We start from the raw sequence: 24243 nt of genomic DNA, 5'->3' as shown, positions 1-24243 counted from the left end.
GAGAAAACAAAATTGAACAAAGATGATTCGAGCCAATTGAAGTTGAGGCCATGTACATCTTCACCCATGCAATATCATATAAAAGAGATAGTAGTCTTAAAATGTTAACTCTTGCCCAGAGGAAAAAAGGATTTTGAATTTGGTTTGCTTGCTCAAAGCCCTTGAGAATTCAGCTCCTGGGATGTGTATATCTAAAGAATGAAAATTAGAACTTACTTTTTTTGAAAGTGTTTGCATTTCCTTAAAGTAGATTTTTTTTTCCATACAGTGGAACATACTCGGCTGAGAATTTCTACTTGTACACGATACAATAAGCAAAACGTGCTGATATAATATTCATATAAAGTATTCACTTGAAATATAAGAAAGTTGTCATTTAAGTAAAGAACCATAAACTAAAGCAAAATACTGCAAATGCTGGAAATCTGAAATAAAAACAGAAAAATGAAGCCTTCTGATGAAAGGTCATCTAGCTCAAACATTAACTCTGTTTCTCTCTCTGTAGATGCTTCCTGACCTGCTGAGTGTTTTCCAGCATTTTCTGTTTTCAAATATTGTGCTGTTATTTTTCTTTCCACCCCCTTGAACTGATCATCATTCCATTCCCAAGGTGAGATGAGGGTGAACTGCTCCCATTCTTCACCCACCTGCACCCTTAAGCTGCTGCCAGTAGGTAGCACCCTCCCTCCTCCCCTCAACACTACCACCACTGACTCAGCACAAACCTAACCCCGTCATCTTTTTGCTCCTGTTACATTCTAATGGAGCTTACTTTTCCACTTCACCCCCACACACAGATACAGACACAGACACACACATGCGCAGACACAAACTCATGTGCTGACAGACACACACGGAGACAGATGTGCAGAAACACACAGGTACAGACACACACACATGCAGACACAGACACACATGTGCAGACACAGACACACGTACAAACACAGACACACACATGTGCAGACACACACACATGCAGACATAGCCACACACAATTGCAGATACAGACACACGCACACGCGCAGATACACACATGCCGCGCAGACACACATGCAGATAGATACACACATGCACAGATACACGCGCAGACACACACGTGCAAACACAGACACACACATGCAGACACAGACACACATGCGCAGAAACAGACACACGTGCAGACACAGACACACCCACAGTCGCAAACACAGATACACACACGGGCAGACACAGACACACACACGCAGACACACACACGCACACATGCAGACACAGCTGTACACATGCGCAGACACAGACACATACATGCGCAGATACACACGCATGTGCAGACACACATGCAAACAGACACACACACATGCAGACACAGACACACATGCGCAGACACAGACACACATACAAACACAGACACACACATGTGCAGACACACACGTGCACACACACACACACATGCAGACACTGATGCACACATGCGCAGACACCATAAGACCATAAGAGATAGGAGCAGGAGTAGGCCATTCGGCCCCTCAAGCCTGCTCCGCCGTTTAATGAGATCATGGCTGATCTGATTTTCACCTCAACTCCACTTTCCCGTTCTTTCCCCATATCCTTTGACTCCCTTGCTGATCAAAAATTTGTCTGACTCAGCCTTGAATGTATTCAATGACTCAGCTTCCACAGCTTTTTGGGGTAAAGAATTCCAAAGATTCATGACCTTCTGGGGGAAGAAATTCCTTCTCATTTCCGTCTTAAATGGGCGACCCCTTATTTTGAGACTATGCCCTCTAGTTTTTGATTCCCCCATGAGGGGTAACATCCTCTCAGCATCTACCCTTTCGAGTCCCCTCAGAATCTTGTATATTTCAATAAGATCTCCTCTCATTCTCCTAATCTCCAATGAGGATAGACCCAACCTGTTCAATCTTTCCTCATAAGACAACCCTCCCATACCCAGAATCAACCTCGTGAACCTTCTCTGAACTGCCTCCAATGCAAGTATGTCCTTCCTTAAATAAGGGCACCAGAACTGTACACAGTACTCCAGGTGTGGTCTCACCAGCACCCTGTACAGTTGTAGCATGACTTCCCTGCTTTTATACTCCATCCCCCTAGAAATAAAGGCCAATATTCCGTTTGCCTTCCGGATTACCTGCTGCACCTGTATGTTGACTTTTTGTGTTTCATGTACGAGGACACCCTCTGTACCGCAACATTTTGTAGTATTTCTCCATTCAAATAATATTTTGCTTTTTTATTTTTTTTACACAGAGACACACACGCGCAGACACACATACGTGCACACAGACCTGCAGCAAGACCTGGACAACATCCAGGCTTGGGCTCATAAGTGGCAAGTAACATTCGCGCCAGATAAGTGCCAGGCAATGACCATCTCCAACAAGAGAGAGTCTAACCACCTCCCCTTGACATTCAACGGCATTACCATCGCCGAAACCCCCACCATCAACATCCTGGGGGTCACCATTGACCAGAAACTTAACTGGACCAGCCATATAAATACTGTGGCTACGAGAGCAGGTCAGAGGCTGGGTATTCTGTGGCGAGTGTCTCACCTCCTGACTCCCCAAAGCCTTTCCACCATCTACAAGGCACAAGTCAGGAGTGTGATGGAATACTCTCCACTTGCTTGGATGAGTGCAGCTCCAACAACACTCAAGAAGCTCGACACCACCCAAGATAAAGCAGCCCGCTTGATTGGCACCACATCCACCACCCTAAACATTCACTCCCTTCACCACCAGCGCACTGTGGCTGCAGTGTGTACCATCCACAGGATGCACTGCAGCAACTCACCAAGGCTTCTTCGACAGCACCTCCCAAACCCGTGACCTCTACCACCTAGAAGGACAAGAGCAGCAGGTACATGGGAACAACACCACCTGCACGTTCCCCTCCAAGTCACACACCATCCCGACTTGGAAATATATTGCCGTTCCTTCATTGTCGCTGGGTCAACATCCTGGAACTCCCTTCCTAACAGCACTGTGGGAGAACCGTCACCACACGGACTGCAGCGGTTCAAGAAGGCGGCTCACCACCACCTTCTCGAGGGCAATTAGGGATGGGCAATAAATGCTGGCCTCGCCAGCGACGCCCACATCCCATGAACGAATAAAAAAAAGACACATGTGCAGACAGACACACGTGCAGATGCAGACACAGACACACGCAGACACAGACACATGCACACAGATACACACGTGCAGACACATACACACACGCGCAGACACAGGCACACATACGCACAGATGCAGACACAAACACAAACACAACTTACACTTTTGACATCAAAAATACTCATTAAAATAATGAGTTCCTAAAAAATAACTTACAAAAATTCCTTCTTAGTTGTCTGTGTGGGGAGAAAATATAGGAAGAATTAAAAATAAATAATTAACAGTTGCTACTTTCTTTGGCTCATTAAATCTAAATGTAGTGTACACTCTAGATTGTAAGATGCACACAGATGGCTGGCTTAGAATATCCTAAAGTGTCAGTAATGCTGAAAGAGAGTGTACTCTGGTGGAAACTCATGGCTGTCCTAGAATCCCATGAATTTCAAATGCAGATAATTGGAATTCCTCCGCATGACAAGTGGGAACCAGGAGAACTACCTATGCTGTGCCAAAGCAAGATTTATGGACATTTTTCAGTGGTTGCAGGAAAGTGTTTTTTTAAGTTACTGGGGTCAAAAAGGTTATTGGCACATATTAAATAACACACAATGGCTTATAGTATAAAATCATCAAATCAAAAGTTAAATCAATACATGCCACTTGAAATAAAATACCACAATCATGTAAAATGATAAAAATGCATCTCAGCTAGATTTTTTTTTGCTCACCTCAGTCCCAACATTTTGAGATTGATTGTACAAGAATGAAAATAAAGAAACATTTTGGGAAATCTGCTCATACTGTAATATTATAGTCCCACAAAGTGTTGAGAATCAGGCATTCAAATAAAACAGATTTGATCAATTCCCTTATACAACAAAACAATTGACATGTAATGGCACAGACCTCTGAGTCTGTTAGAATGCTCCTTTTGCGTAAGCCAGTTGGAAAATCTACCTTTGTAGAGTTGATGTTTTTCAGATAATGCTTTGCTTTTCAGATCTCAGTAGATGTATGTAGGAAACTAATTCTACAACTAAAGTTCTAGTCATTGAAATTAACTTATTGTAATTTGGCAAGCCTGTACAAACCCTTTCTATTCAACAAATATTGTATAATTAGCATTTTAATCTTGCTGGTTTATACTCTGATGTGTGGTTTACACTCTAATGTGTGGAACAAACAAATTGTCTGGTTTCCACCAGTATAAAAATAGCTTCTACATTAGCTGTATTTATATTGCTGTACTGCCATGCTAGTGTCACCAGCTCCCAGTGGGTAGCAACAGCTGGCGGCAACATAATGGTAAATTTGCTAAGGCCTAAAGCCTGTGAAGATGCAGTAAAAAAAAATAGGAGCTGGAGGTATTGGAGAGCACTTAGTCCAACATTTAACAAAAAGCTAGTAGCAGATCAGTAGCTAACGTGATTGAGTGCCTGACTCCCAAAAAGATGGCTGTGAGTAAAGGAGCTTTTACATTATTACAGTGCCATTGACTCCTGACACGTGGCTGTCGCACAGCTACTGGCACTCCAGATTACAAACTTACTGGCCTACTTACAACCAACAGCAACAAAGACTCAATTTTTGCTGGGTCTCCATATCTGTTGCTAGTATTGTGGCCTCCCACACTCTTCTTCCAATTCGCAAGATAATTACAGATGTGGAGGGTCATTTGATCCATCTTAGTTCATCCATACAGACAGGCTCCACGGTCCCCCCTTGTGTCATTCAATTTTTCCTAAATATTTCCTGGGTTTTTGCCTCCACTGCTCTAGCTGGAAATCTGTTCCAAGTGTTGATCACTCTGTGTGAAGGAGACCTTCCTGATATCAGTTCTGAGTATGACTTTTACCAGTTTGAACCTGTGTCCCCCAGATTTACTTTTGCTTACTGTCTATAATCTTATATACCTCTATAAGATCACCTTTCAGATGCTTCTTTTCAAGGCTCAAAAGCCCAAGTATCTCCAGTCTTTCCTCATAACTTAGACCTCTAACACTCATAGTTCTTCTCTGTACTGTCATTTGTCCTTCAATATCTCCCTTTGTCTTGGTTACCAGAATTGGACACAGTGCTCAGGATGTGGTCTGACCAGAGTACTATATAGTTTGAATATGACATCCTCTTGCAAATTTAGTTCAGCATTCTATTAACTTTGTTGATTGTTGATTTGCAGTAGTTGAACAAATTGAGCGAGAAGTCTACTAACACATCTAGGACTTTACACTTGTCCACATTAAATTTCATGTGTCATTGTTCGGCCCACTTGCATATTTTGTCTAATTCATTCTGTAATTTTTGAACTGTGTCCTCTGAGCCCACTGTCCCTCTTAGTTTGGTATCATCTGTAAATGTGACCAATGTGCATAGAGTGTCTGAATCCAAGTCATTGACATAAATTAGAAACAGTGGAGGTCCAAGGAACCAATTCCTGGGGAACTACCCCCACCCTGACAAAATTCACCTAACAAATATGTGTTGTTTTCTACCCTTCAGCCCATTTCTTATCCATTCATAACATTTAACTTGAATTCCCACAGCTTTGAAGTCAGTTAATAGCCTTTTATTTGGAACTTTGTCAAATCCCTTTTGGAAGTCTAGGTGCATCATGTTTTAGGCCTTTCCACAGTTCACTTAGAATGTCACTTTATCTAGTGGCCAAGCATGACACCCCCCTCCCCCCTACTCTGAATACACACTGACTTTTGTATACTGGGTTATTATTGTACAGATGATCTTCAAGTTTACTCCTGATGATTCATTCCATTATTTTACATGATTTTGATGTTAAACTATTGGGTGTGTAGTTATATAAATCGGATTTGTCACACTTTTTGAAAATGGGCGTTCTGTTAGTCTGTCTCCAATCTACTAGTATCTCCCCAGTGACCAGTGACTCCCTAACAATGACTAACAGTGTCTCACAAATCTCCTTCCTTATGCTGAACTAAATTTGCACATAACTGTTCTTACATCATCATGTAAAATTACTTCACAACGCAACCACACAAGCGTCACTGCCTTGGATTGGTGTGTTTTTGTTGACTTGTGCTATTGTTTGCGTCATGTTAAGTTTTTTTTTGAAATAGAAGTTTCAGAACTGTCTTACGCTTCTACTCTCCTCTTGGGAGAGGCTGATTCGGATTTGATCTTCTGCACGTGGATTTGTCACTTAAAACCAGTCGCCAGCTTGAATGTGGGAGAGTTTTAGTCATTCTCGGTCAGATTGCTACACCGATATTGTGCGGTTATATAAATCGCACTGAGCACAAAGGTGTGAAATAAAACTGATGCACTGAGCTGATACAATCAGCTAGGAATGGAGGAAAGCTATTTTACTCCTTTTTTTGGCAAATTATCCACAGTATATTTAGAAGTATAGACATTTAAATGAATTTAGATTTAGAATAATAACCAGCATTAAATTTCATTTCCTACATATGTTGGGAGGGGTGGTGATTCTTACAGATTTGGAGCTCTCCGCTCAATTTTCCTGATCTTTAACATCTATAAGTTTTGCATTATTGTTAGCAGCCTTGTACTGTAAATGTACCTATTGTATATAACAATGTAACACTGACAAGCATCGCCTTTATAAAAGGTTATTGGCAACCTATTTTTGTTTGCCATCACACCGACGTTAATCATATGACAAAACATCATTATGTCACTTGTGCACAGCACCACCCTTGCAAAATATGACGCACGAGTCTTGTGGCTCCACTCTCCAGACAAAAGAATGGGTTTGACAATTCATTCATTTATTTAGGGCACGCGTTTGTAAACAAAACGTAAGAGTTGAACGCCACCCCACTAAAGAATACAGCTTCACACCTAAAATATCGCTATTTTGCACGGGGTGAGGAATTATGTTGCCAATAATCTCACTGAAATGTGCTTCTGAAACGCGAATGTCATACAAAGTGGAGTGTCTTTCATGCGAACCGACTTTTTTGTTTGTTGCTAAAACTCAGTTATTTTGGAGAGGTGGGGGGGGGGGGTTCGTCTGTACCAGCAGTGTTAGAAAGGAGGAAAATGCACAGCAGAAAAAGAGACCAAACCTTTGATCCCTATTTGAGTAATGAACGCTATTTGTGCCAATCACGTTTGGACCCCATTCAGTATCTCGGACTCTCCTCTCCATTCATTCCATTGTTACCCGCGCGGCGTCTCCGCCGTATGCTAATCAGCCGGCGTGCGGGGATCCAATGGGACGGCGCTGCCGGCGGTGGGCGTGGAAAGGGGCGGGGACAGCGGGCCGGGTACATTAGCGTGTGCCCGAACGCGGCGAATGTTGCAGCGTTGTGAGTGTGGAAGGGCGGCGGAGGCGAGGTGCGAGCATCAGAACAGGCTCATTAAGCAGCATGTGAGAGGGACACACACAACACCGGGCTACTCTGCTACTTCCAATTCTCTCTTTTAACACCCAGGTTTCTTTTTTTTAAACCAACAAACTATCCGTTACGACTGATGCAACTAGAAAGAGGCGCTGAGAGTGCAACAATGCAAACATTTCTTTCACTGCCCACCTACCTTCAGGTGTTTTGGGCAAAGCGAAGATAAGAGATTTTAAAAAAAAAAAAATCAGAGGGAGAGAGAACAAAAACTCCTGGTTTGTTTTCTTGGGATCTGGACTTAAAAGAACAAAAAAAGGCAGGTTGTCAGGACTTTAAGCAATTACAAACATATTGATAGCCAAGATCTAGTGTGTTTGAATTAGAGCGAGTTTGATCTCTCCCCCAAATCCTCATGACTGTCAGTGACAGCTTGATGGATGCTTGAAAGGAAATCAATATCTGGCGTTGTATGCGGCGCCGTCTGTTGAATCATCTGGGCTGTTGTGGTCGAACGATCCGAAGCTATTCGGTGACAAGATAATTCATTTGGTTTGGTTGCATTTGTTCGAAATCCGGAGCCTCCTATGGTGGCGATAAAGAAGGCGCTGTTGATACGTGTTATTGTCTGGGAACTGGTTTCTGTGAGTTTGCAGGGATTGTAGCGATCGCTGCTTCGAAAATCTCTGCACACACGAACACCCAGGCACTGGGACAGAAACAAAAGTTGGGAGAGGAGATCGGTCACACTTGGAAGGCGGATTTGAAACGAACATCTCGCATTTATTCATCTTCGGGTTCCTGTTTAAGCTTTCCGTGTTTATTGTTTTTTTTAAAAACGAAGTTTCCCCTCAATGGCAGCGATGAGCGGGTTTGGATTTTGGAGGATTTTCTCCTGGTTTCTCCTGGTGATCGGGACGAACACTTGGAGAGAAGTTGCTGGCCAAGTTTGCCCGAATCACTGTACCTGTGCTGGGACGGCGGTGGACTGTCACGGTCTGGGGCTGCGCTCGGTTCCCAAAAGCATCCCTCGGAACACCGAGAGGCTGTAAGTACAATCCTGTTCGCAGCACCGGTTCTTGCTCGTTTATTTTTCACAGATATATTGCAAGCTTTTTAATTTTTTTTATATAGCTGGCATACTGCATTCGCTTCTGCATTTCTCCATTACTGAGATAGTTTACAGATAGTACTCGTGACACTGAATCTTGGTCATTTTCGGTTCATTTTCCGTAGTGTTTAAATGTGATGCAGAGGTAGTTCTAGAGCAGGATGTCTGTCCATTTCACCGTGTAACTGGCTCGTCTCATGCCTCACGTTTAATGCGGGAGACTGGAGGAAGGACCTGCATGGGTCTTTGAAACCGGCATGTTTAAAAATCTGAGTATGAATCTTGGTAAAAGCTTCATTTTTTTGCGTGACGTTGAAATATTGTCATTGCACTGTGACAATTTTGGAGAGACGAGGACCGCAAGAGCGGCTTCGAACGTGCCATTCTGGAGCAGACGGGAGTTTGTTACACCAGAGAGCCGGGATAATAATGAATTGTTCTGTTTGATGCACAATCAAACATCTGGGAGTTTGACTATACACTTATTACAGGCTGACCGTCGCGCTCTGTAGAATAACACATCAATCGGAGAAGGTTTTGATCATTTTCCCTAGTTTCGCCTTATTACACATCTGGCTGAAGTGTTCACCCGTAACAGTACAATTTTAATTGCTAAACTCTTGGAGGACATATTTCTACTTAGCAGTCAACCGGAGTATGGACTTCCTTGGGGACCATGAGATTGTTTCATGGACATTCGAACATGCGTCGGGTATTTTTTTAATGCTAGATCAGGAAAGATTTCGACACTGTTCCTAAAATAAAATATTTAGCAGCGGTCGTCAAAGAACGCGTGGAGCCGATTCCTGTTCCCCTCTTATAGCAGCTCTCCCACCTCCCCCGTAGACGTTTATTTCGCTCTGAATATAAGGTGGGACAGCGCAAGTTCTTTAAACGGTTCGTTCTGTGCAAGTGTATGAAGCCTTGAATAGGTTTGAAAGAATTGTGCCCTTATTGAGCTTAGTTAGCGGAGTGTATAAGTGGTCTCAGATGCTTGATGGGATTAGATTTCAAGAGCTTGCTGTGCTGTCAAAGTCTACATTTGCAAACAGCATAAAGCCACACACACTTTTCTATGAATACTGATTTTTAAAAAAAATCCTAGATGACAGTGAGGTTTTCTGCATTTCCTGTGCCGCACTTTCTGCTTTTTCAAAAAGAAGCAAGCAATGGTACGAAAAAATCCCAAGATAAAAGTTTCTGTTTTTATTTATTCGAGACTCTTGGAAATGCACAAGCTGCAGCAAACGGCGACGTCCACTTATTTTTTGGGCAACGGGAACAGTTTAACATCTTGCCTTTTCCTTCCTGTTATGGAGATTCAGAATCAGCTTTTTGGTAAATGGCTATCAATTGATAATGGTTCAATAGTAACACACACATAAAAATACCTTCAGCCACCTTGCTGCCACATTCCGAAACTTTTCCTAAACCCATCCATCTTGTAGCATCCTTCCCCCACCTTCCAAAGCCCCTTTTAAACCTATCTCTTTGACTGTTTCTTTGGTCTCTGTCACTATTCCCCCTCCTACTCTTGCTCATGCAATTAGTTGTTGACCCCAAAATGTGAAGCACTTTGGGACCTTGAAGGCATGATATAAATGCAGTTTCTTCATGTTGTTGATAGAAGGGTCAGTATTTCAATTTTTCCTCAACTGTGTTAAATATTCTGTGGTTGTTAGTTCTTTTTGGCTCCCCTTTTATATATTGCTTGCAGGAATGTAAGAGGAAATGACCTGGGAGGGCATTTTAACTCCCGAACATTCACCCCTTTTTTTTGGGGGGGGGGGTTACTGTACTTCTTAAAGTTCCAGACAGGCCTAAAAATGGCTTGTGTCACTGAGTGAAGTATCAATAACTGGGCGTAGATTTGGCCTCTTGTTTTCACACTTGAGTACGCTTCAGGAAATGATAATGAATCTGTCATGTCTCTCCTTGCTACATTGTCAAACACTTTAACATTGTTTCCTTTCAGGGATTTGAATGGGAACAACATCACAAGAATCACCAAATCAGCCTTTGCAGGATTGAGACATATGCGAGTTCTGTAAGTCCAGATCTTTCTGTTGCACAATCTATAAATACATTTCTGCTTCTTCTTACTTCCAGCTGTTCAGCTTGTGTCATAAATGTTTTTGTAAATTACAGCTTCATATTTAATGTTACTTCCCATCGTCCCTTGTGAATGAAATGCAGGAGCTAGATGTTGTATGAACTAGCACAAGGCAGAGTTAGCAGTGACTATATGCCACAGATCAAGACCATAACGCTCTTAATGCTCCTCTCCCTCCTGGTTATTGGTATCCTAAAATTCTTCTGCATAAAAACCTGATTCATTTTAGAATTTAGAAGCTGAAGCATTGGGTGAATTGTTAACTGTAATGATGTAATGTGGTGTTTTATCCAGTACCTATCCTATGCTCTAAGCTTCTTGCTGTTTTGATGATTTAATAGCACAGTGTGACAATGCACTTACCAAACTCTACTGGGCCAAACTGAACCAGTATTTTATATTTTAGCTTCACTTGTTAGTTGTAAATGAATAATAGTATTCACCAGTCTTAGAGAACTGACACAACCAAATGCCACTTAACGAGCAGCCGCAGAGACACAGCCAATTTCAAGTACTTCAAATGCAGAAAATCTCAAAGGACAGAACAAGATTCTTGCATAAATCACAAACATTAATATTGCTCCCCCCCTTTTAAATAAATATTTATATCTTTAAACATGTATATGTTTCTTTAAAAAACTTTGTAAATTGCCCTCTACCCAAGTGAAATTTATTAACAACATTATTATAAAATCCACTGCTCACAATTTATACTAATCAAAGTGTTGGTGTACTTGTCATTCTGTAACAACAACATTCTGCAGCAACATACACTTACTCAACATGAACACTGCTCATTCAGTCTGCCTCTATTTTTCTGGCACTACAACTTAAAAGTGCTGTGCTACTGGTAAATGTTTTTGTCATACCTCTTCCCCTTTGCTGGTGGTCTAGATACCGAACTCTAGAGCAGATTTCCAAGGATGATTTTGTAATATATTTTTAATGGTGAACTGCCTCTCCACCCCTCCCCCCCAACACACTTTTTTTGTGCCCCACATGTAGCTGGATGGGTTTCAGGTGTCAGTAGCAGGCAGAGCAAATTGGATGTGAAATCTCAAACTAGGGTAATATATGCTGTGAATAAAGGCAAGCCAGCCCACGGTCTGCTGTTAATATTTGAAATGCAGTCATTCGAGGTGTTAATGGCTGCCTGGCTGTTCATTGCATTAAGATGCCATGACTTCAATTTTCTGTCATCTGCTTCACAGACAGCTCATGGAGAACCAAATAACTACCATTGAGAGGGGAGCCTTTCAGGATCTGAAGGAGCTGGAGAGACTGTAAGTATTGTCAATAGCTAAACCTCACAAAGCAACGTCCCAGTAAATTAAGAATTCAAATATGGTCATTAGTAATACCAGGTCAGGAGAAATCAAATTCAGGAAGTGAAAAGACAACAGTTCTCACTTTATAATTTCACAAGTTTATGAGTTTTCTTTGCTTTACTTTGCCTCTCACTTTGTTACTGGGTTCCTCCAGTATCTAAGGTGTAGCAACATTGTATGATTTAGAACATAATTAATCTAACAAAAAGGTTCGATAAATGTGAAATCTTCAGTTTTAACTTTTTAAAAATATTTTTGTATATTTAGTTGGTTATAAACTTTTCAGAGATTTATTTGAAATGAACTATTTGAGTACCAGTTTTCTTATGAAACTTTTAGTCGTCATGGATGTCATGCACATGTTTATAGTGCAGATTATAGAGCCGATATTCAGAAAATCAACCTTCATTTGTATATATGTAGGGCTTAGCTTGGCGGCTGTGCCATCAGCTGTCTAAGCCCTAAGCTCTGGAATTCCCTCCCTAAATCTTTCTGCCTTTCTACCTCTCTCTACTCCTTTTAAGACACACCTTAAAACCTACCTCTTTGACCAAGCTTTTGGCCATCTGTCTCGTTCTTTGGCTCGTTGTCAATTTTCCTTATGTCTAATTACGCTCCTGTGAAGCGCCTTGGGATGTTTTACCACATTAAAGACACTATATGAATGCAAGTTGTTGTGCATTGTGAAGAGAAAAATATAGACCTAGGGAATGTTTCTTACTCTGCAGTTTTCTATGATTAAATGAAAATAAAGGAAATCTTGTTATGCTCATAATTTCTAAACCTTAAGTCATTCTTAACACCGCAAAGGCTAACACTTGAAGCTGCATTGTATAATTGGTGTACAGGACCTAGGTATGGGAGGACCCTGAATTTGCACTACACCACTTCTTGTTTGAATCTACACTTAACAGAATAATATACTAGATCTTTCGTGGCATTGCTCATGCATAGGTTCAGGCATTAAATGCAGTGTTCTGAACATGTTACCTTTACTGACCTGACATCACTGCTTTATTTCTCACTGAGGTCTTATAGTTAGCTCTTTACTTATCTGTCAGTGCGGTGGTGAGGATTAGGACCACTCAAGGACAAGGCTTCAAGCCAATGAGGGACAAGTTGGACTGGTTCTGCTGGTATTTCTTAAGGAGAGCCTTGAGCTTTCTGGACAGGGAACATTTGGGGATCAGGGATGGGTTCACTGACTTTCTCCCTCTCTCTCTTTCTCTCTCTCTCTTTGAGTATCTATTTTTCTTACTCTGTTGCTTTCTCATTCTCTCTTCCTGGGACCAGAGCTACAAGATTCTTGGGACCAGAGCTGGCATCAAGCAGAAAGCTGTGGGAGGGAGCAAGTGGGAAAGCATGAAGTGGGTGGAGCTTGCACCAGCGAGTAGGAAGGGATACAAAAATTTGTCTTTATACAACACCTTAATGTGTATCTCAGAAATGTCTCAAAACACTTCACCTACAGTGAATTACTTTAATATACATAGACAGTTGTTAAGTAGGCAAACAGCAGACATTTTGTGCCAAGGTGGATTCCACAAATAGCAATGAGATGAAGTACCAGTTAACTTGTTTTTAGGAGGAACATTCTTCATAACAGGGATCTTTAACATTCACTTAAAGCACTGGAACAGGCAGACTTGATTTAACATCTTATCCGATAATGCAATGCTGCCTCAGTACTGCACTGGAATGTCAGCCTAGATTATGTGCTCAAGTCCTAGAACGAGGCATAAACCCACAATTTTGTGACTCAGAGGCAGTCGTGCTACCAACTGAGCCAAGTTAATGATGTTGTCAGCATGTGCATGAGTTCTTCATGTCGGGCTTTAGGATATTGGGGTTGGCGATGGAATATAAGGGCGTCTGTAGATGTGATACTGTTAACAGGGAAGGGCGTCTGCATGATCGAGGCTGTTGATTTTGCACAGGAGGGGTAGAAAGACATCAGAGTAATTGAAGGGTGAGATGGGAAACTCTATTTTTACATTTGTGATTTAATGATTTTTTTGCGTGTAAATTATGTGATAAAGTTTATTTTTAAGAGGAAAGGATGAGGAACTGTTGTTGCAGCTGAAAATAGGTTTAATTTTTTTTCCAGCTATGTGATGGTGAGAAAGAAAGAAAGACTTGCATTTCTATAGCGCCTTTCACAATCTCAGGACGTCCCGAAGCGCAGTACAGCCATTTAAGTACTTTTGAAGTGTAGTCGCTGTTGTAATGTAGGAAACGCGGCAGCTAATTTGCACACAGCAAGATCCCACAAAGAGCAACAAAATAATGACCAGACCATTTTTTTTAGTGATTTTGGTTGAGAGATAAATATTGGTCAGGATAACATTTGAAGCTCACCGTAATCATACATTCTACAGTTGTACAATATTACAGACTCATGGGGAGAGAATTTCTATGGGGTTCTCTCGATCTCCCACCGTAACTTCAGCAGAAGCCCTGAGAAATGGTGTAAATGGCCGTAACGCCATTTCTCCAGGCGTTCTGCTAATTTTCCACTGAAGTTACAGTAGCAGATTGGGTAGAACCCCCGCAGAAATTCCAGGCGAAGATTTTTAATCGTATAAGTTATAGCTTTCACCAGTGAAAGCAGATGATCTACTGTGAATCCAGTTCACATAATGCTTTTCCAAAGCTTTGCATCTGCTGATTACATAACAGCATGCGGCTGCTCACAAACATTAGCCTTATTTAGGAACTGCTTTTTTCTCTCTCTTTGAAATACTGCTGCACCAATGCAGTGCAAATGAGGTTCAAAAGCAAACTGTAGCAACTCATAAAAAATATTTTACCTAGTCACCTCTGCAAACAAGGCTGGTTACTTGCTGACAGACTTGCTGTAGAACAAAAGGGCAAAATGGCCTGAATTTTATTCTGTAGAACAAGCAGTTATCATGTTGCTGTCTAGGTGATTTCCTAGTTACTAGCATTGCTGTTCAGTTACTAAAGAATATTAAATCACTGTACAATCGACAGGACCGTTGTGTGAGTACATAATAAAATCTTAAAAACAAAGAGCTTGTTTTATTCCTCCCCTGAATTGGTTGCATTGCTGAAGAACCCTGCAGCTGTAGTCATTATATTTAATTTTATAGCCTACGGCTTTTGTTTACTCCTTTTCTAAGACTGCATAGAATGAAACCTGAAACGGTACTTGCTGTTCAAAAACCTCACCTGAAGCTTGATCCACAATATTGACACAAACAAATGCAATACAGATCAGGTTAGATGTATGCGTGTTCCTGCCAGGAATGCTAGTGTACTAATTGTCTCTCCCGAACCAGAACCCACCATCCCACGTGAATGCACTGAATATTAGTCGAGAATACAATTGCAGCTGTAGGGGTGGTGATTTCTATTGGCATTCAATGCAGCCCTCTAGCTCGCTGCACATTGGCTGCCTCAACTGTTGGAAATGATCTATAGCTGGCAGGGCCCAACTGAAGTGTGGGGGATTGAGTTTACTTTCAGCTGTGGAACATGATTTACCATAGAGCCCCTCTAGGCAGTCACAGCTGTCAGCCCCAGAGCAAATATTTCATATTTGTTGGAAATAAGCTGTGGAAATTCCCATTGTTAGTGGCTGTCAAGTCAACCTGACATGAAGACATTGTTATCTGACAAGCAATTTATCTCTACGTGCCTCTGGAATCTGCAAGAATGTTCTCTTGAAGTTTGTATTAATCTGTAATGAATTTCCATCATATTCCTTCACCTTCACTTCAAGAAGGAAACAAATTGAATTGCGTTTCCGGGAAATGTGTTTAAAAAGCACCTGGAGTTTGTTTTTTGATTCTAGCAGTTGCTTCTCAATGCTGTAATTGCTTGCTTACCTGCACAGTCTGGGTGGAACTTAAAAGAAATGTTCCCACGATTCCTTTGCACAGCAACTTCCCTGACCTTAACCATGACATCAAGGGGAGGCACAGAGTGGAGGCTAGACGCTTCCCCACAGGAGGGAGGGAACTTCAGCAAGCAAGTCATCTCTTATTAGCAGTTCGTTCAAATGGATTGAGGAGATTTGCTGTTGAAACCGGGCCTAGTGTCCCTGCCAATTGTTTCAGTAGGATGGCATATTCTGATCCCGTTTAGAGAGAGAGAGAAAGAGACAGAGAGCAGTGGACAATTTATTTATGTTGTTACCTTCTTCTGTCATATTGGATAATGATTAGAAAGCTGGCTCAGTTTGCTTTAGAATGGCATTGGCACCTGCCTGGCAGCGTGCTGCATTTCTGTTCTCTCAACTTGGGCAGTAGCTTTTGGTGCAGGAAGAACTAAAAGTGGGGGTTAAAAATTGTAAAAGAAAATCTTGGTGCAGCTTCTTAAATAAAGTGCAGTAGCAACATCAGGTTTGCCACATTAAAATGCAGAAGTAGAGTTGGAACATCTTGTTGCTCCTCAGCCAGTGGCATCTAAATAATGCTCTGGACTTCATGGACTGGTAACTTTTCCAGGCTAGAATTATGTTGTTTCTGCCGATTTTATTTCTCACCATGGGGGAAGATTTCTTCTGTGTAAAAATAAAATCATAAGCCCTTTCCCTCCCCCTTATGTATTACGCATGTCCCCACACTACATTATTTGGGGACACCAAAAAGGAAAGTCATCAAAGGCAACCTCGTTTATTTATAGCTTAGTCTTTTTTCTTAAATGTCAGCCTGGATGCAGATGGTGTTTTGCGCACTGACAATGTTGTCATGTTGGCTGTGATTAAAAATTCTTCAATTTGTCCCTCTGATATTTTCCCCTTACTCTCTTCTGAACTCAAATGGCACTTCCTGCAATGCATTTCGACATGGAACTAGCTGAACTTGGAACCTCAACCTATTCTTCATGTGTGAATCTGGATAGTTAGCATTGGTAGGCTATTTGGTCATTGTGGGTATCAGAGCCAAGCTTGTTCTTTCTTTATCTACTGTCCACATGCATGCATTTAACAGCAGCGATCATAGGATAACACATAAGGGATGGAAACTCTGGCTGACTGAATGCAAATATATTCTGAAGCTTGATAACAGTCTGTGACCAATGGAATGAGGCAATGGAGAGGAGGCCCTTCAAGGTGTTGGGAAGTAACTTTGCCGCTTCATATTTATTGTGACACAATAGCTGGAAAATGGTTACTAGTATCTGATAGTGGAGTTCTCTCATCCATCTTCTAATGAAAACCCTCTAGTACACATGCTGCCCCAGTGGCAATAGTGCAGGAATACAGCACTCTCAATAGCAGGGCTGTGAGATGGACGCCTAGCCTCGAATATCATTAGGCTGCAACTGTCCTTGCTGGATGGGTCTTACCAGTTGAGGGCCTGCCTACACTGCACAGCAGTTAGGCAGCACATCACAGAAGTTAGTCTCCTGCCAGCTAAAGTTGGCACCTAGGGTTGGACATATTCCTGGAGGTTTCATCACATGACCTCATGTTTCCAACCGTCTCATCCAGTCAATCAGCCCTTTTTCCCATCTCTAATATTTTTATAACTAACAAACGAAAGAGTTCAAAGAAAATGAAAAAAAAAGCACACAATTGTTTTTGACGCCCCTACGATTTTTCTCCTGGGTTGCACGTGGTAGTGCCCAGAAGATTAATCTTTAATTCTTGAAGACTCTAGGACAATCCTCAAGGGTTAGCAACCCATATTGTGCCTTCTCAGTCGAAGGAGGAGGCTTAGCAAGGAAGTGCAGCAATAGGGATGGTGAAAAGGAGAAAAAGGGGATGAGGACATAAATAAGTAAAACATTGTGTATATCTCGAGAAACCAGAAATTAATTTGACCTGACATCAATTTAAAAAGCACTCAGTAGTGCTTACCTGCTAATCTGCTGCGTGTTCTGCTTATTTCTGGTGATAATGGAAATTGAACTGTTTTCTTTCAGTCCTTTAATGACTTTCTTTTATGTCGTTCAGATGTGTCAGACTGTTAATGGCAGTGAAATAATCCAATTTTTTTAACTAAGAATTCCAAACCATTGCCTGTGTCCACAACAAATGCTGATGAGGAGATTAAACAAGACATTGCTCAATGGGGACAGCTAATGGAAAGTGACAAATAGGACACCTTTTGTAAAACGAATGGAAAGTGCTCATTTGGTGATTCGGCTTGTACTTATATGTCGATGCTTCACATAAGCAGGCGAATAGCACTGCTCTGCATGTGATTACACAGCAGAGTGGTGGCTTTGGAGTGGGACATTGCAATGACTATAGGGTGTCCCTAATACACATCACAGGTCATGTGATGTGCCATGTTAGAGTGCAAGCATGTTGGAGTACAGCTTGTTGATTGAGTGAAGGTACATGTGAGTAGTCAAATTGACACTGAAATGGTGAATCTTTGTGCCTTTGTAGGCTGTAGTAATAGAGGGGACAGAAATAAGGATAAGTCCTTCTTTCACCTTCCTGCTATTATCACCAACCAAGGGATAGAAACTGAGGAATTGTCATAAAAGAGACTCGAATTGTGGCTGGTGAGGATGGCTGTTTCTACCCTAAACAACAAGGCAGACACACGTATGCAAGTTCCACCTATGCCCGTCTTTCAATCACAGTTGGCGTTTAGAATGGTGCCTTTTTCCTCTGTGATGACCCACGGCCTTGTGAGAGCCTAACTTAAAGTCTGTGAAAGAAGGACCTGAAAAGAAAAGAAAAAGGTATAAAGAGAAATTCCATTCCATGTGCAATAATTTGATCTGGACTAGAAACCTGCGGGAATACCATGGGAATGGGACTGAAAATTTGAAAATATCACAGGACCTGGCAGATATATGAATGATTTCTTGGGGACTAAATGGAACATGGAACAGGACAGATTTGTCATGTACCAGAGAAAATCGACATTTATGAATTCACATGGGGTCTGGAATGGAGGGAACAGGACTTAAGAAGAGATGGGAATGACATTGTGGAGCCATATCTTCATATATCTATGATGTGGAGATGCCGGTGATGGACTGGGGTTGACAATTGTAAACAATTTTACAACACCAAGTTATAGTCCAGCAATTTTATTTTAAATTCACAAGCTTTCGGAGGCTACCTCCTTCCTCAGGTGAACGATGTGGAAAATTTTTCCACATCGTTCACCTGAGGAAGGAGGTAGCCTCCGAAAGCTTGTGAATTTAAAATAAAATTGCTGGACTATAACTTGGTGTTGTAAAATTGTTTACAATTCATATATCTATGTAGACATTGCTCTTGACTTCATGCAATATATGAGCCTTACCTGGGCTCACAAATACATCTTCACTTGTGGTTAGACACATCATATGCACTAATATTAATATAAAAAGAGTTAAAAAATTATTGTGTAAATTTGCACTCAATTCAGCTAATTGATAGGACAGGGAACGCCTACTCAGGTCCACATAAACTTCTAAAATGCGTATGTACCCCGACTGGGCCTGCTGAAGTTGTATTCATTTTCAAATATGCATAACAAATAAAAGTTATAAAGTAGAGATAGAGAGAGACATACAAACAAAAAATAAATAGTCGTATGATATATATAACACAGAATCAGTCTAACTACTTACTCGTCCTGCAATCACAGCGATATTTTCTTTGGGATAGACCACTGCTACGTCTCCCATTCACCCTGAGGTGAATTGGTTATGAGCTTCGAGGTCTTGTGGGCTCGTATCTTCTCCATTGTGATGCTGGATTTGATGAAAAGATGAGGTAGTTAACCATGTTGAGGTACTTAACTTCAGGCCAATTTGACAAGTCTCTGCTAAATTCTTTATTAGAAATCTTGTAGGGATCCATACCATCAATTACGGACACCTTCTGGAGATATAATGATCAATCTGCCGGTGATAACTGCGCAAAATTATATAGACTTTTCTTTATTGTGGCCATCATGTGTTGCTATCCACCTCGCATTTAATGCTTGTAATCCAACATGGCCGCTGGAAGTTATCGAGTGACATCATTAGGAACATCCTATTATAGCATTTATGGGATTGCTTTCATTGCGATTTAACATAGCCATCTGCATTATTTAATGTCTTTTATTCTGGTACTTGTTTATTTTGAATTCTGGGTGATCAGCATTAATGAGCCAATTCTTCGTGTTGACATTACTAAATTCAGCACTTTTAGCCTAGCCGCAGAATTGTAGACCCAGCGTTTCATGTAACTTGGAGTTTGTCGCCAGGATAAGAGATATGGATTTAGTAGTAAATTGGCTTGTGAATGCCAGACTTCTGGAATTAAACCAATGCCATTAAAAGAACTGTTTTACAGGGGTAGAATTTGCTTCACATGCAAAATGATGGATTGATGAAGGTCAGAACCCATTATTTATTGATGGAGACCCTCAGATTCAGCACATTTGTGAGACCATGATTTAAATGGGAAAGAGTCACTTTGCTGGAATGCTTGATTGTAATTTAACAGAGGTAAGGACAAAAGCCACAAAACACAAGTCTGGCCCTTTAAATTGTTTATGTAGATGTGTCACGAGAATGGGGAGGAGACCTAATTCCTGTTAAAATTCCAAGGAGTCAAGTGAAATGTGGAAAGATTGCTTGATGAGATTGAAAACTAACAGTCTGGGAAGTAATCTCATCTCCATCTCATTGTGCTGAGATGAAGCATTAAAGCCCAACAAGAAGTCAGTCATTCTGACAAAGGATCTCCCCCATAACATGGCAGAAGTTGATCCATCAGTGGAAGCTGAGTGACGGGCAGCAACTTAGGCAATCTCCAGTTTGCTCAGCTTAGTCTTCAAATGGGTAAAGGGGGTGGAGATGAAGAACAGCCTGAAGGAAAATACTATACTCAGCAGCACTTAATGAAGGATGTGAACCACCGCTGTTTTAGCAGTGTGCAATTTTAAAAAAATAAGTATTTTGAATGCGAGGAATGCACTAATTGCAACAAAGGAATTAAAATGTGCCCCCTCCACACCTCAGGACCTACTCTGGGTTCCTGAAATGGAGCCTCATTTTTTTCCTGGAGCAATGCTGACTGATGCATTCAGAAAGGTGATATTGTATTCCAGAGGATTTGACCATGAGGGAAGCAACTAGTTTCTTATTTTGCATAACTCATCCATTATTTGTCAGTCATACCTTGCAGTAAAATCCTCAGAGTCTTTTTATAAAGGAAAGAGTGGGTGTGTTGCTGTAGAAACTCCTCAGAGGGAAGACCCTGGTGGGAAAGGAAACATTTCCTTTATCTAACTGGATCCATTAAACAAAGAAAACACAATAGGCACCAATATTCTCCCAAGGAGAGTGATGTGAATAACACTCCCACCTGACACTAGCATAGAGACTGCCTTTGAGCAATTAGCCCAAGAAAGTGTCTGTATGAACCTGTCACAGGCCTCACTTCAGAGCTGGGTGAATGAGAGGGGCTTGGAATGACTCATCTGCTAAATGCCCCCTCCCATCCAACATGGAGAAGTATCTGGCTTCTTCATGCTCCCATTCCACCTTGGACGATACAGTCAAACTGGCACTTGCTGTCTCAGGAACAGTGGGCGTAAGGTCTTTTCCTACCACTTACTGGCATAATATATGTGGAGATGCCGGTGATGGACTGGGGTTGACAATTGTAAACAATTTTACAACACCAAGTTATAGTCCAGCAATTTTATTTTAAATTCACAAGCTTTCGGAGGCTTCCTCCTTCGTCAGGTGAACGACATCGTTCACCTGACGAAGGAGGAAGCCTCCGAAAGCTTGTGAATTTAAAATAAAATTGCTGGACTATAACTTGGTGTTGTAAAATTGTTTACAATTGGCATAATATACTATTTTAACAATGTACTGTGCCACTACATTGACGGAACATTGCTGGCTTAAGGAATGTGACGTTCTGTTCTTCATCAAGATAATATCGTAGCAGATGTTCCCAGTCAGTTTTGTGAATTATCTCAGGGAAAAAAAGGTAACAAATAATGTTGTTAATATTATGAGAGGCCGATACCATGTTTCAACACTTTGTTCTCATTGGACCCAGTTTTCTACTTAGTCAACTTATATGTACACTCAGGAGCACTTGGCTTTATATACAGATTTATAATTATCTAATGGCACATTATACTGGGCAACATTGGTCTTCAGTGACAACTTGAGCTATTTGATGGTGCAGTAGCACTGCTTGTACAATCATCCAATATGGTAAGCAAGATTATTTTATCTTAATGTTTGTCAAATTCAGCATTCTCCAAAAAAAACCTGACATGGATGTTTGTACTACTGCCACATTGGGACAGGAACATGTGACGTACACACTCATTAACACTGAGTAGATACACTTATACAACTCAAGCCTCCCTGTCCCCCTGCATAACACACTTCCTATCACCACATGCTTTGTTGCAGCAACTAAAGGCAGTGTAACAGAGAGGATTGACTGTATCTTAATAAATAAATAATTGCAATATTAACAAGATCGACGACCAAGTTGTTGGAACCATGTTCCACCTCTGTATAAACAGTGTTTCACTGAGCATTGTACAAGTGTTAGCTTCTTAATTCATTTTGTCTTTAATGCTTAAATGTCACAGTGAAAAGGCTTTTTTTCATTCCCTGTTGCTAACACAGTTTCTTCCTGCCCATGAAGAAAATACTACTATTGCAGAGTTCTCAGTGTCTTTCCTTTGCTCTGGGTTGGTTTTTGCCTGACCTTTTTATGGCTATTGATGTTGAAGTGAGGAATGGAGCCTGTTTGCACTGAGCAGGACCTTTTTACCAATTCAGATGGCAGGCTGCTGTTTGTTTTTCCCACATCTGTTTTGCGTGGTCTTTTGTGACAATGTTTGCTGGATGCTGGCCCTTCTACTTTCTCCTGAAATGAGAAGCCAGTTCGAACGGATGTTTCCAAATGTTAAAGACACACTCTGTTGCTTCCCTGCCCCCACTTTTATTATTATCAGCCCACAATGCTTGGACTGTATTTCACAAAAACAGTAGCTGTCATCCGTCTGAAGTATAAGACAGCAGGGCCCCACAGCATTCAAGCTGTAGTTTGAATGGATGCATTTTGTAACAAAAATAGAAAACTGTGATTTATTTTTCACTCCCTAATTCCAGATCCCACCTCCCCAGCAATTTTCCCTTCTGCTCTCCTGAAGGTGTTGATACTTGCTCAGGTACACTTCATGGGTGTCGGGAACTCGCCGGCACATTACCTACCTGGCTGTCCTTCATGTGCAAGCCTAGACAGTGAGTTTTGCCAGGCTGTTTGACTGAGGAAGGCATCGCAAGCAGCCCTGATCCTGTCCTCAATTGGAGTGCACACAAGCACACTTTCCAACAAGGGTCATTGGACAGCAATCCTCAGCAGGCACTATGGCTGATTCTTTCCTGCTGTAACCCAGGGAAGACAAGGCTAATTGAAAGTATTCTAAAACCTATTTAACACACATCATGGAGTATTTGTCGACATTGAGCTGCTATCAATCACAGTGATGCCAGTGAAAATGTGGCTACAAAGTCACCACCTGAACGTCGTGGAGCCTTATCATGATTGGGAGAGGATTAAGTACAACTTGGGCCAACCCAAAAGAGAGGTTTTTTAACTTAAGATGCCTTGAAACCAGATGCCTGGAAAATCATGTGTGTTTGTTTATGAAATTTTGGCAGATAGATTTATTAAGTAAGAACACGCAAATCACAATTTTGAAACAACAGGGCAGCCTGACACTAAATCTATGGATTCTTCTAACACAATTACTTGAAAGTTAGCAGTAACTGAAACGTTGATGTAATTGGAGGGCCTTCGATAAATATGTGAAAGTTAATGAGTAGGTTAAAAACAATAAAGTTCAATTCACCAGGGGACATGAGGAAAGAATTGTTCAGGTTTCACGTTCTCATTAGCTCTGTGTCTCAGCACCTCTCGATGGACTTTGCGGATTTCTGACTGACTTGCATACCTACAGGGAACATTTTAACATTCTGTAATGTCTTGGGTAAACGCTGCAGGACCACCTTGTGGAATTGACAAGCTGTTATCATACCCTGGCCAAATATGTAACACATTTTTCATTCGATACATATGTAGCACCTGTGTCCATTAGAACTTGGAACTTTAATAAACACACAAAGCCAGCCTTTGACAGGCACCATATGAAGAATATTAAGAACAGACACAATGTTCTTATTATATGAAAATGAGACAGTGGAACGCCTGGCGTGCCTCTGACTACTCAACAAGAATTTTTAAAATGCAGTATCTTTTTTTTCAATTTTTTTGCTGAGCTCA

General features: G+C 41.3%; 1 protein-coding gene across 2 annotated transcripts in view; it reads left to right on the top strand.

Moving 5' to 3' along the window:
- The first annotated feature begins 7434 nt into the window (after nt 1-7434).
- The window catches only part of slit2 (slit homolog 2 (Drosophila)), a 433881-nt gene continuing 417072 nt past the window's right edge, over nt 7435-24243 (top strand). For both annotated transcript variants that reach the window (XM_067989278.1, XM_067989268.1), the window contains exons 1-3: nt 7435-8501; nt 10540-10611; nt 11889-11960. In XM_067989278.1, coding sequence (XP_067845379.1) covers nt 8308-8501; nt 10540-10611; nt 11889-11960 — 338 coding nt within the window. In that variant the 5' untranslated portion in view covers nt 7435-8307. The remainder of the gene's footprint in view (nt 8502-10539; nt 10612-11888; nt 11961-24243) is intronic.

Source organism: Heptranchias perlo, chromosome 1 (assembly GCF_035084215.1).
Source record: "Heptranchias perlo isolate sHepPer1 chromosome 1, sHepPer1.hap1, whole genome shotgun sequence".
In the NCBI taxonomy this organism is placed as follows: domain Eukaryota; kingdom Metazoa; phylum Chordata; class Chondrichthyes; order Hexanchiformes; family Hexanchidae; genus Heptranchias; species Heptranchias perlo.
This window is presented reverse-complemented; position numbering and strand designations above follow the sequence as displayed.